The following is a 13747-nucleotide window of genomic DNA, read 5'->3' as shown; positions in this document are numbered from 1 at the left end:
GTCCCTCTCACATTGATGCCCCGCCCACTCTATCTGAAGATAAATGGGAAAATGTCCTCGGGAGAGGATTTAAAAATACAAAAATAAGAAAATATTAAAAGATGTCTGGAATTCCCCTGGTTTTCTCTGCATGAATAAGCAGCCGTCGGAAGGATGAGGAGGATGCTTTGTCAGTGCGTGCTCAGGAACACGCCATGTTGCACAGGTTCTCTAAGGCGAGGAGTGGCGGACACCTGGAGTCTCTGCCAGTGAGTCGAGTCGAGGAAGTCTGGGACCTGGCACCCAATATTCTCAGTGAAAATGAAAACAGCCAACCACTAAAACAAAACTACGCTTGTCCGATACTGGCTTCCATGCCTGAGCACGCACCAGAGCCCTTGCTCCGCACACTCTCTCCAGGACACTCAATTCAAAGAATCCAGGTGTGCTCAGATGTAGTTCAGTGTCTCTTCCTCCAACGTTCCAACGTCCCTGCTCTACCGACTGTCACCCACATGCCCGGGGCCCCTCCAATTTTTCCACATCTGACTAAACGCTGCTGCTACGTCTCAATAATAACAACAACAGAAATGTTTGACCTCTTCACAAGCATCGAGCACTCGACAGGCCTGTTCTCGTTGAATGTTCACGACAACCGGGAAGTGGCAGTTCACAGTCACATTTCTGCACTTTACAGAGAAGAAAAGCAGTTTGCAGAAATGAAGTCCCCTGCACACGTCACACAGTCAGTGGCTGAGCCTGACGCCTCCACCAGAAATCTCCACGTGTCTGCAGAACAGGAAGAGGCTCAAGAGGACTCGGTCTACGTGTTTCACTGAACACATCACAGGCTGGGACACGGCTTCCGTCTGCCCGAGTCTACATACAAACACATCAGGGCATCTAACGCAGCGACGCGCCATCCTCTGCTTCCATGACTAGCTGCCCTGGTCACGGTGACCCTTGCTGACCTCTTCGCCAACCCGTATCCTACATGTACGCGTCAGCATTCTCCAGGGCCCCACCCTTTGCCTCATCTCTGCGTAGACCGCTCGAGGCTCGCAGACTTGTTAAAGCAATGCCAAATTGATGAAATCACCCTTAATCTCAACTCCTCCCTCCATCTGGGGGTCCCATGCCTTCTGCTCCCCCATGCACCTGAGATCAACATCCAACCCAGCTGTGCTGAACTTAAAGACTCAGAAGTTCCACTGTCCTGCCTGGCTGATGCTCCATGGACCCTCTGCGCTTACCAATGTCCAAAACACCCTTCGCACCCAGCCTGTCCACCGCCTCCAGTCCGCAGCACCACCTCTTCACTGCGTCGGAAGCACTGCCCTGGACTGGACTCCTTCTCCCACAGTCCACACCATTTCATCCGAAACCAGTCAATCTGGCTTCACACGTCCCTGCCCCACGGGACCCTCTGCACTCTGGTGGCCACCCTCTAGGTGGTTTCATTGTCTCCAACATGAATGACGACACCTTCCCCTGGCTGGTTTCCCTGATTCAGATTCTGTGCACCCCTGGTCTGAGCTCCTCTCGCCCATCAGGGCTGACCACTTTACCCCACACCCCACTCCTTCCTAACTGCCTGGGCGCAGAGCCAGGCGGGAATGCGCCCAGGCTGCCCTCTCTGGTTCCCACCTCCACTCCCATCCTCCCCACCCCCCTGCCACTCTGAACAAGGCTGTTCCCAGAACACTCTCCCACCCCGAGTCCTAGGCGTATTCTCCTGTTTGGAATTAATTCTTCAAACCATCTGCCCTTGGTGCCCCCTCTCATCTTTATACAAACCCTCCCAACACCGTAAGCATCTCCCCCTCACCCACAAAGCAGCACTTCCAGTTCAGAGAACCTTCCCAGGCTTCTTACTCTGCACTGCCCGCCAGGTGATGGGGGTCCGAGGGCTACGCAGACCTCAGAGACCTTTCCCAAGGTTAAGCAGCTAGTTCATGATTTTAACGTTCTAAATGTTCCCTGCAGCCTTCTTTAAATCACAAAAGAAATCATTATTCAATTACAATCTAAATGTGTATGTTAATATTACGAGAAATGTGCCCCCAAAACTAAAAGACGTGATGAACCACCCAGACAGCCTCCTCTCCCAGCGAACTCGTGCATCTGCGTTAAACTCAGCACGTTCATCCGTGGATTCGTGAGGCAAAGCAGAGCATTCAGATGATCCTAAATATTTTTCTGTTTTCATATCTGTTCACGTTCTCCAGTGACCCAGACTACGTCAATCCTGGCCCAATGCCAAATAATATTAACATGAGAGAGGACTTATAATCACCTAAAACGTTAAAGTGGTCAGTTCTAGTATCTATGGCAGCAAATGAGAGGTAATAAAAAATGTCATAAACTCCTGTACAATTTGAGAAATATGACTTTGAAACTGAATTTGAGACTAAATGTTCCAGAAAGAGAATCAATCAAAATTAATGAACATTTAATGTAGTTTTAAGTGGTTTGTTCAATGTGTTCACTACTCCCACTCAGTTTATTTAATTTGGTGCTTCTTACCATGTTATAATTTTTTTTCAGCAATTCTACTGATAGGTAATAAAACATAGCAGGAGAAAAACCTTCTAAGGAGGCCAACAGACGGACCATTCAGCAGACAGAGGAATGTTACAGGCCCCCTTTCTATTATGCGAATGGCCTGAACAGACAGATCCTTCATTTTAAAAATGGTTTGAAGGCAAGAACATGCAAGGCTCACGGTGTTGGGTCCATACCCACCTCCGCTGCTCCTCCCCGTGTTCTCCTGACGGTACAGTGAGGCATTCGTCCATGTGTCCGTGCAGCAACCTCAGGACGTCCCCACCAATCAGATACCCTGTAAGGGTTAAGATTCAACCAATCAGATACCCGGTAAGGGTTAAAATTCAACCAATCAGATACCCCGGTAAGGGTTAAGCTTCAACCAATCAGATACCCCGGTAAGGGTTAAAATTCAACCAATCAGATACCCGGTAAGGGTTAAGCTTCAACCAATCAGATACCCGGTAAGGGTTAAAATTCAACCAATCAGATACCCCAGTAAGGGTTAAGCTTCAACCAATCAGATACCCGGTAAGGGTTAAAATTCAACCAATCAGATACCCGGTAAGGGTTAAGCTTCAACCAATCAGATACCCGGTAAGGGTTAAGCTTCAGTCACATCAGCACTGTCATGGTCACTGTTGCTGGCCAGAGAGGTCATCTGGTCCAATCTTCTATCAGGGCTTAGTTCCCAGCCAAATCTCAGACATGGGCGGTGCCAGGCTGCCCCGGGCCCTGAGCCCCCGAGTCAGTGACACTCCCACTAGAAAACACCACCTTGACCCCATGAAATCCTCCCTTAAGTACACACGTGTGGAACGGCTCAGCGTGGAACCCACACAGGTGACAATCAGAACCAATGCAGATTCCCCGGAAACCCTGCCGCATAAGCACTGTGGGGACCCAGCCCCAAACCAACCGCCTGGAAGATCGGAAACCTTGACATCAGCCTAATGGAGCAGCACCCTGGGGCCAAGACACTGGAGAAAGTAGCCCCAGAAAGCTAGCCCATAAAAACCATGCCCATAAAGTAAAGCGGACAACAGCGTAAAAATAGGAAAGGAAAGTTGTAACACAAACTTCACTTTAAATAGCAACTCGTGAGTCTTAACTGTGCTGCACCTGCGCTACAGAACACTGACACGCTTCATGCACAGCCAGCTCAGACCACAAGGGGGCGCCACCCCGGCGTCAGGGATGAGCCCTCCACCTGGGGCGGAGTGAGTACCTTGGGCGGCTTCACTTCCTGAGCTGATGGGGGCCACGCTCCAGAGAGTCTGCTGGAAAGCGGCGTCCACGTGCAGGCTGCCGCTGCCGTAGGACAGGTGCTGCGGGACAAGCGGACAAGGCGTCACTGGGGCTGCGGCGGCTTCGGCCCCAAACCCACCTGGCAGACTGCACACAGCCTCCACCGCCGCCGCGCAAAACGAAGAGGCTTGTAGAAAAGCTAAGAGTTTCTTCTGATCGAGGTATTTTCCATTTTCAGTCAAAGAGTTACTAACTTAAGCCATGAATCAGAAAACACACAGGACTACACTAAAATAAATTTATTCATTAAAATAGACTATTTTGTTTTAAGGCCTACTGATGAACTAGTGGGTACTTACCATTAAAATTATAATACATTTTCTACGTATCGCACTGTGATGGTTTTTTGACAATTAAGTAGGTGAAGTCTACAGGACCAATGTCTTGGTTTTATAGGGTCCTTTAAGAACTTTTATCTGCAATTTGACACAATAGCCAGTAGATGGCAATACTTCCTAGGAGGTATCTAAAACCAGGACTATACATTTCCTCCGAAATTCAGACAGTACAAATTGCAGATTTCCCTTCAAAATATGTATTAAAATATCATATTTAATATTTTTAAGAGCCATAATACATGAGTTCTCAAACTATAAGTAGAGAAAAACAAAATTAGGAAACCACTTTAGAATTTTACAGCCAATGTCTCGATTACTAGAATTTCAAACATAGTACCACCACCTCTATGTTCTTGGGGTCCTCTCACAAACAGCACCAACATTCCTGTAACGTTTCTGTAACAATCTCCAACGCTGATGACAGATGACGGCCTACGCTTTCAAAGATTCCGTTGTACCCGACCTTTCCCAGGAGCCGGACCCTGCGGTGGGGTGGGGGGGAGCATCGCAGAAAGCTGACAGGCCCCAACACCCTGAGTGTCTCTTTTTCCTGAATATGCTACCCTCTGGGTACCAGCAAACATAGGTGTTTCCCTTTCTCTTCAAAACAAACGTAAGAAATTTTAGACATATATGTAATCTCAATAATTTTTCCAATCAATAAAATTAAAGTTTACCAGTTGATTGATCAGACTTAGCAACAACCTCCTCCTCTCAACCAGCTGGCTTCCCTTTTAGAACCTCAGCAAATCCTTCTTAAGCATAATCCCAGCTGAGATTCCTTGACTGTTAAAATTCTTTAACTACTTAAAAATAAATCATTTGCCTTCTGCTTCTAGAAACAAGAAAAATATTATTCCTTCGTAGCAGTCGCCACACAAGGTCCTTCAGTGCGCCTCCTGTCTTGTCAGCTGCCTGAAACCGGTTCACAGCTGTAGCCCTGGCATCTAGCAAAAGTATTCAATAAACAAGAATGGGCAGAAGCCAAGCCTTTCAAGTCAAAGTAGCACAGACCTAAAAAATAGTTTATCCCACAAATATCTCTATTTCAGTGACCTGAGTAGGTGATCCAAACACCAACAGTTGACTATTTACCTTTGAATTCAAGTGAAAGCTCATGTCATGTTATAATAAATAGATTATCACCATTTGTTAATTCATCATGGTTCACTAAACACACTATGTATAAAGCATTGTGCTAACTATTTCTAGGGACGCTCCCCTCTGCCCCCCGAGGGTGCTTAGAATCTAGAAGGGAAAATGATATACACAAAAATGCTATCAGTCACTGTTAAAAATTGGCGGGTGAATTGTAATCAAAGTGCCACAGGAATTGAGAAAAATGAACAGCTTGTTGGGCCAGCCCGACTGGGACAGAGGTCCTTGCACTAGAGCTGGAGGACAGGTGCATTTCCACAGGTGACACAGATTTCATGGGGACAAGGGCTGAGGGGGCAGTAGGATCAACCTGGAACTCACATGCATATACTTAGAGATGTTGCTTCCAAAGACATCTGGACCTACACTGGATTTAGGTGTGCATATTAATGATGTCAATTTGCTAAGTGTTTACGTATACCAAAATTATTGTAAACCACTTTGGAGATTTTCATTTTTAATACCCAGAAACCTCGTAAATGGAAGTGGCCTGGGCTTCCCTGGCTCTCTAAGAGGTCAGACAAGGGGAACCACGTGGCACCCAAAGGCGCAGAGACACAGGTACAAGGGGACAGTGGAAAGTGGTCCTGGGCTTACAGCACATACTGAGACAGGACTGCCTGCAGGTGGCACCAAGCCAAGGGCAGAGAAAAAGTAGTAAATGTGGTAGAACCATAACATTTCAAAGATTTCAGTCTGTGGGAGAAAGTCAAAAGTGTCCTTAAGAACATTGTACCATGTAAGTTATCTAAACAATGTTGACGCCTCAAGAGATTCTCTACACATAATGCTTTTAAACGCTTCCATTTCGTTTCCCTGCTTAAACAGCAGAGGAAACTATGAGTAAGACCAAGGTCAAGTTAGGCCTGTAATATTAAATACTCAGAATGCAGACAGTTCAATTAATTAACTCAAGCTAATATGAGTTGACCTTGGAGCACAAGAAGAGGTGTCAGAGGTTGAAGGAAAGTTGGCCTTAGGCGGAAATAGTGACCACTCCAGAGTTCCCACAATGACATTGGCCTTCGGGCACCATCTGCTACCTCACACCACCTTGAACCTTATGCTAGTGACCTTCAAGTTCTCATACAAATGAATCATCGGAGGATCGTGTCAAAGAACACCTGACAAGAGAGAGGCACAGAACCTCAGCAACAGACAGGACATAAATCACCTCTCAGGAGTTCTTAACATGGACTCCACCTTGATCCTTCATTTCCTTTGTAATCCTGTGTACAGGGGTGGGCCAAAGTAGGTTTACAGTTGCACTGTGATACTCTTTTGAGTTAATAAAGTATTGTGATAATTATAACCTGTATGTCTTTTCCATACACACAACTGTAAGTCTACTTTTGTCCACCCCAGTATTTATTTTATGCATTTGAAAACATGATAGCAAGGGATCAATAAGCCTGGACAGACAGCCCAAAGATCATGGCACAGAGAAGTTTAAGAATATCTGAACTCAACCCTTTTCTGATACATTTACTATTTACCCATTTATTTCTCTCCTATGAAGTGTCAGGCATGTGGGTGCTGGAGGTACATCACTCTGCCTAAATTATCACCGAGCACCTGGGACACAAGTAAGACATCCCCCCCCCGCCCCGGGCTTCATGTTTCTTCTGAGAGAAATCAAGGGGCACAGATGATCTTTCCAAATGCAATCTCGATCACTCTGTCACTTGAGTCACAGAGCAGGAAGGGCTCAAGAAAATCAACTGCAAACACACTGGCTGATACAATACACAATTTGAAAACATTTATGACATAAATATTTATGTCTTCTTAGTTATCAATATTTTTATGCAACTTGAGGCCATTCAGCAACTTATGCAGTCAAAACACCTGTGTTTTTTATCGGAAGTTCAGAGGTGGGTAGAGGAAGGCAGTGAATTTTGATGAACCCAGATGAGGTTTCTCTCAAGCGTTTTTCATCACTTTAGATTGCAGGGATCGGCTTTTCCTCATTTTTTTCAGACAGATGTTTGTTTGGCAGTGTCTGCATGGATCGTGAAACTCTACCTGTTTGCGCAGATGAACTAATCAATAGAAAATTAGTCACAAATCAATGTTTCCAATGCAAGCAATCCAATCTGTGGAATAAAAACCTCTGCACACACTGAAGTTTACATCTTTCTGACACAAATAAAAATTGTTTTGTATGCTTCACTTCATTGTGTTTGATTTGAAATAGATTTACAATCAGTAGTAACTACTTGGCCATGTTTCCTCTATTTTAAATAGTATATTTCTCTTATACTTAAAGTCTTCTTTTTACTGAGTCATAATTAACATGCAATATCCTATTTCAGGTATACAACAGTGATTCTACAGCGATATACATTAGAAAATGACCACAATAAATCTAGTTATTAATCCAATTAACTAAAATAGACATTTTCCCAAAGAAGATATACGAATGGTCAACAGGTCACATGAAAAAATGCCCAGTATCACTCATCATCGGGGAAACACAAATCAAAACCACAATGATACATCATCTCACACCTGTCCGCATGGCTACCGTCAATCAATCAACAAACAGCAAGCGCTGGCGTGGATGTGGAGCAAAGGGAAGCCTGGTGCAGTCTGTTGGTAGAAATGCAAAATGGTGGAAACCAGTATGGAGGGTCCTCAAAAATTAAAAATAGGAAAAAAATGGAACTACTATAGGATCCAGCAATTCCACTTCTGGGTATTTATCCAAAGACAATAAAAGTACTAATTCAAGGAGACACATGCACCTCTGTGTTTACTGCAGCATTATTCACAACAGCCAAGTTATGATGCTAAAGCCTCTCTAAAAGCAAAACTTATTTCAATACAGGTGAGGGAAATTTTTTCCTCTTGGATATTTCTGAAAGGAGAATAAAAACATTGTTTCATATTAGAATATGAAAGAGCAAGATGAGAAAATGCATTACTTGAATGAGTGGTTTACAATGACTTCTAGAGGTAAGACCCTTTCTTCCTAGAAAACTGTGAGCAGAGTTTGAACATAGTATAAGGACAAATCTTGGGGTTGGAGGAAGATTCACCAAAGAACTTACATGCATCTACGCATAACCCATGGACATGGACAATAGTGTGGTGAAGGTGGGGGGCGGGGGTGGGTGGAGAGGGTCAGTGGTGGGGAAAAGGGGGATACCTGTAATACTTTCAACAATAAAAATAAATTTTCAATTTTTAAAAATTGAAATAAATAAATAAAATGAGCTGTAATATCCCCTTCATTTCTGCCTCCCGAACTTTCTTTTTTTTGCCTAAATATCTGCAGATTCCTTAAACATTCTTAATAGGCATAAATCTCCCAGGTAAATAATGCCAGCAACTTACTTAGCAATATTTACATGTGCTGTTCACAGATAGCTAAGAGTCTTGTTTGGTTTAGAGCTTTTACTCCTCTTACATCCCTGTAAGCTAGGTCCCTTATTACCCCCAAGTAGACAAGGAACTGAGATTCTGATTGGTCACATTATTGGCTCAGGCTCACACTTACCAGGCCGTGTGTGTGTGCATGTGTGTATGAGTGTGTGTGTGTGTGCATACAGCCCTGTGGATTCGGCCAGCTGATAGCTCTCTATTTCTAAGTCCTTTTTCTACCTAGGTCCTTCTTACCAAGCACCATACAGGGCCTTGACTCCACCAACCTAACCCTCTGTGTGCTCACTACCAATCACCCAGTGGAAATGTGAGATGACAGTGACCATCCCTATTCCCACAGGGATTTCCTCCAGCATCTCCAACCTGAACTGTAACACTGATTTATGCATTTATCATCTAAGAGTTTCTGAACACAGTCCCACGTGCATTTGGTTTGTTTCTCCACCAATTTGGTTTGTTTCTCCACCAATTCTTAGGGCCACAGGTCAAGTGTCCTTAGTCCCTCCTATTTTTCTCCTCTATGCTGAGACCATACTGATGACACTAAAAGCTCTGTCATTACCAAATGGAAGTGCAATTTTAGCAATCCAGTTGACTACTGTTTGTAGCTCTATATAAAAGGTTACCAGAAAAGGAGCACAAATAAATGGGCTAACATGTAGCTTGAAAATTATTTGTGACTTTTAAGTAATCACGAGGTTTATTTAGGCCCAAAGGTAATAGAAAGTAAACCTCATGCATTCTGCCCATTGCTGTTCTGTGTAGAGTGTTTTTTAATTCAACGCACATGCAAATCCATCACGGAAACCTCGGTGCTCAGTGTAGCCGTCACCATTGTTCAAGCAAGGAAGCCAGAACTCAGGGCATGCAGTGACCATCTCAGGCCTTCAGCGGCAGAGTGGAGGCTGGGAGCCCCGGACATTCCAAGTGCACCACTTGTTCAGTGCATGATGATGCCACCCTGTCAAATAAATTGCTGTGCAGTGCAGAGTACGTGTGACACAGCAAAAGCACGCACAGTTAGGCCAAAATCAAATGAGACGTGTAAAATTTACATACTGAAAAGGATGCATGAATTATATTTACTGCTATCGGTTCCTAAGTAAAACTGCAGCTCAAAACGTTGATCAAAATCCACCACAGCACATGCGCACAGCAGGGCTGAATAAACGCTGACCTGACAAGCAGACACACTGGCATTGCCCAGAACTGTACACGGCACCTGCCAGCACCCACAGACAGGAGGACAGAGGCGCAGCTGTGGACACCAGATGCCCGGAACAGCCCCGTCGGGTCCCTAAGCGCGATGTCACCACCTGCCTGCTCCCATCACTACACCTCCCACAAGGCAAGTGAAACAAAACCCTTCTTCTGAGAAATGTTGCAACATTAGGACTGTGTTCATGAGCAAACCCCCAAACCTACCCTATCGCCACGTCAACAGAGCAGAGGTGCCTTCGACTTACTTAACTGGAAGTCAGTCACACACAAATGAGATGTAATTTATGGCAGTGGGAACACAGTCCACAAACCCGCGTGGGTTTGACAGCATCAGCGTTCTCTGTGTCTGCGTCATCAGCCGCCGTGGCATGTGGGCTTTGTATGTGGGTATTCATGTGAATTTTACAACACCCCATTTTATATTTGTTTAATCACTTTTTCAACCTCAAAATAAAAGTAATATTTTGCCCAGTTCGCTGCTGTGCCCTGGGGGGCAGATGGTCTGAAGGCACAGGTGCCCTCCGCCAGGCCAGCCTGGCCACACCACTGAGAGCCACCCCCGAGCAGTCTGCAGCTGCTCAAACTCTCAAACAAAATGGAAATAGGGCTGATGGGAACAAAGAGTTGTTCAATAATAATAATAATAATATGAATAATCATTTGCTCTGGCATCTTCACTCTCCCATTGATTTCAATCTGCAACTGATTATTCTCTAGCAAAAATACAATTCACTAAACAAGTTCAATTAAATAAAAAAAATACCTTCAATGATTAAAAATAAACTTTTCTTCATGTTCCCATTTTCAGCCCTTTGAAATAATGCAATGTCAATGAGAGACCTCAACTTATGTTTGTTTTGTCTATTTCCCCTGTCTTAACATGGCAAGTATTTCTCATATAAGCCTTTGTTTCACAAATATCCAAGTCGGCAATCACCACCTCACGCATACAGCCCCCTCACTGGGTGCAGAATCGAGTCCCCGAGGTTCTGAATCCCTGATGAGACTGCATGAGCACTGTGAAGGACCAAACCCAGGAACGGGCGTGGCAATGTGGAACATGCCACCAAGGGCACACAGACAGCCTGCCGCAATGGCCCTGGCCAGCCACTCTTCCCATGTCACCTCCCTCCCCGACCTGGGGAGTTCTTTATATCTCAACAAACAGAGATACAGGCTTGTTTCTAAGCAATTTCCTGGATAATTCACAGTCTAAACCCTAAAGAGGTGGTTTGATTGACCTATTACTTATCACCTCACCAAGTCCGTGCCCTGTTTTGCACACTTACCAAGTACCTTTCGGAGGACACACTCACTAAGATGAGGTCGTCGCCCACGCGCACCTTCTCGCCCTCGGACCGCTGCTTGGAGGCGGGGTGAATGGTCCACCAGCAGGCCTCACCTGGGGGGAGCAACACAGAGGCTCAGTGTAAAATCCACGTGCCTTGTCGGCGACTCAGAACTAGAGAGGGGAAAACGAAGTCTTCACAGTCAGTGTCCTGAAAAGAAAAGTGTCCTGTTCACACCACCTTTAGGAATTTGAAATTTAATGCGACTTAATCTCTTAGACCATGAAAATCAAAAGAAGTAGGCCCGGCTAGCTTAGGATAAGACATACTGAAACATAAAGCTTGTCACAGAACTGGCTGTGGCATTTTGAGAAGTTTGGTGTCTTCACCCCCACTAAGAATTGCTTTAAAATGTATTCATACTTATGCTCACATAAGGCCAAATTCACCCGTCATGCAGATCTGACCTCATTCTTCACAAAGTCATGTCAGTACACTGTTCATGATACTCTAATAACATCTAGTTTTTGCCAGTTGATTTTTAAGAAGACTTGGGGTTTTGTGATGTGATGTCATAACAATTTAAAGACATTTTCTGGGCATGCAGATTTTAAATGGGTGCAATTGTTATACTTTAAATTTTACTCTCCTATGCCTTAATTTATTTTGTAATTTTACAATGTGGTCGTTTCTATTAATCCAAGGGTAAAATAAAAGAGAATCCTATTATAGAAAGACACATAAAAAATATCTGGGTGTAATCAAATGATTTCTTTTAGAACAAGTCATGCTTAAGTCTCACAAACTACATGCCCATTCTTGATTCTTCAGTGCTGTTACCTAAGATACAAATTAGCACACAATTCCTCAGTCTGGCCGTAGCTCCTTTTAAAGCACAAATACAAGTTCTATCCAAAAATGGCAATATTTTTAGTAATATGTTATCTAAAAATTTGCCTTCTCTCCCTTTGCTCAGCTTCATTGCTTTTCCCTAGCACTTATTTTTTTCTTTCCGATTCCCCAGCGTCAGAATGTAAGTTCCTAACAGCACGGACCTTTTATGTTTCGCTCACTGGAGTTTCCCCAGACACCAGCAGTTCTGGTTGTAATGCTCTGGCTCTCAGTAAAAATTCATTTTGCATAAATGAGTAAACGAGCCAGTTAACACCGTTACACATGCTTACAGTCCACCCGTAACCTGTGCCCGGGCTGCTCTTCTGACAAAACTACAGTTTTACTTGAATGTCACCTGGCAGAAGTCCTTATCTTCACTCACTACATTCAGTTTCAGAGGTGCAAGATGTTCGTTCAAACATCTAGAAAGCACGCACTATCTGTGCATCATCGCTTCAGCAGCTGGGGAAACATCAATCAACAAGGAGGAAAACATCATCCACCTGTAAGTTTAGTTCTGATCAAGGCCGCACACGACAAAGGTAAATATAGTAAGGACCCAGAACCTCCAAAGCAGTCCAGAGCTCAGGGAAACGGTAGCACACGGGCTCCTGGTGCCGGACAGGGACTGCCTGTTGCTACTTTGTAGTCACCTCGATGCATGAGACAACTTACACACCCTGCATGCCTAGCACTTCTTTTGAAAGAGAGAACGGAAGACTCTTCTTCATGTAATTGTGTGCTGAAATAAACTACAATGAGAAAACTTTATAAAAACTAGCAAAAATACAGAGAAATCACTAAGCCTACATAAATTGAAACAAATAATAATATGTTTATCTTTTTGGTGCCTGCGATTCTTGGAATTTTATGTACAAGGCAATGTGTTGGTCTACTAAAAAAAACACTGACCGGTATGCTCGGTGGTTAGCGTGTCGGCCTGTGCACCGAAGGGTCCCAGGTTCAATTCCTGGTCAAGGGAATGTACCTGGGTTACAGGTTTGATTCCCGACCCTGGGAGGCAACCAATCAATGATCTCTCTCTCCCACCCGCCCCTTCTACTCTCTTTAAAAATCAATGGAAAATATATCCTCGAGTGAGGATGAACAAAAAAAAAATCAAGAAAACAAACTAAATTAAGTTGGTAAATATAGCTCTATTTTTACCCATTTGTAGTCTGTGAAAAAGTTAGCCTATGGGAAAGTGTTTTTAAAAGAAGAGAGTGTGTGAAAAACAGCTTGATCCTACCCATGAAAGAAACAGCTTAATAGGAGTTGGTCTATTTCCTTCCATTATTTTTTCTCTTTGGTCTTCTACTTATTTTTAATTCTAAAAATCATGCATGCTCTTTGTAAAAGATCAAAGTCAAATCATACAGAAGTATATGAAATGCAAAGTCAAAGCATTAAGAACAAAAACATAAAGCTTATGTTTTCCTATCTTGATTCTCCAAAAGAATAAATGTGTTAATATATACATTTATGTTTGAAAATTTTGTAAATCCATGTCTGTTTGGATAAACATGCAGGTCAGTGCCCTGTGGACAGAGAAATGAGGAAGACTTCCATTTCCTACCTTTTTGTTTGAATGATGACATTACATATGTTACAATTTTAGACTTAAAA

The 13747-nt window shown here is 43.9% G+C and overlaps 1 protein-coding gene across 1 annotated transcript in view; it reads right to left on the bottom strand.

Annotated features, from left to right (window-relative positions):
* The window catches only part of RYR2 (ryanodine receptor 2), a 450374-nt gene that overhangs the window by 337184 nt on the left and 99443 nt on the right, over nucleotides 1–13747 (bottom strand). The window contains exons 9-11 of the mRNA XM_036277752.1: nucleotides 11228–11340; nucleotides 3755–3854; nucleotides 2725–2821 (exon numbers count right to left, since the gene is read on the bottom strand). Of these exons, the coding sequence (XP_036133645.1) occupies nucleotides 2725–2821; nucleotides 3755–3854; nucleotides 11228–11340 (310 nt within the window). The remainder of the gene's footprint in view (nucleotides 1–2724; nucleotides 2822–3754; nucleotides 3855–11227; nucleotides 11341–13747) is intronic.

This window comes from Molossus molossus, unplaced genomic scaffold (assembly GCF_014108415.1).
Source record: "Molossus molossus isolate mMolMol1 unplaced genomic scaffold, mMolMol1.p scaffold_m16_p_23, whole genome shotgun sequence".
Classification (NCBI taxonomy): Eukaryota; Metazoa; Chordata; class Mammalia; order Chiroptera; family Molossidae; genus Molossus; species Molossus molossus.
Note: the sequence above shows the minus strand (reverse complement) of the source record. Positions and strands in the feature narration are given on the sequence as shown.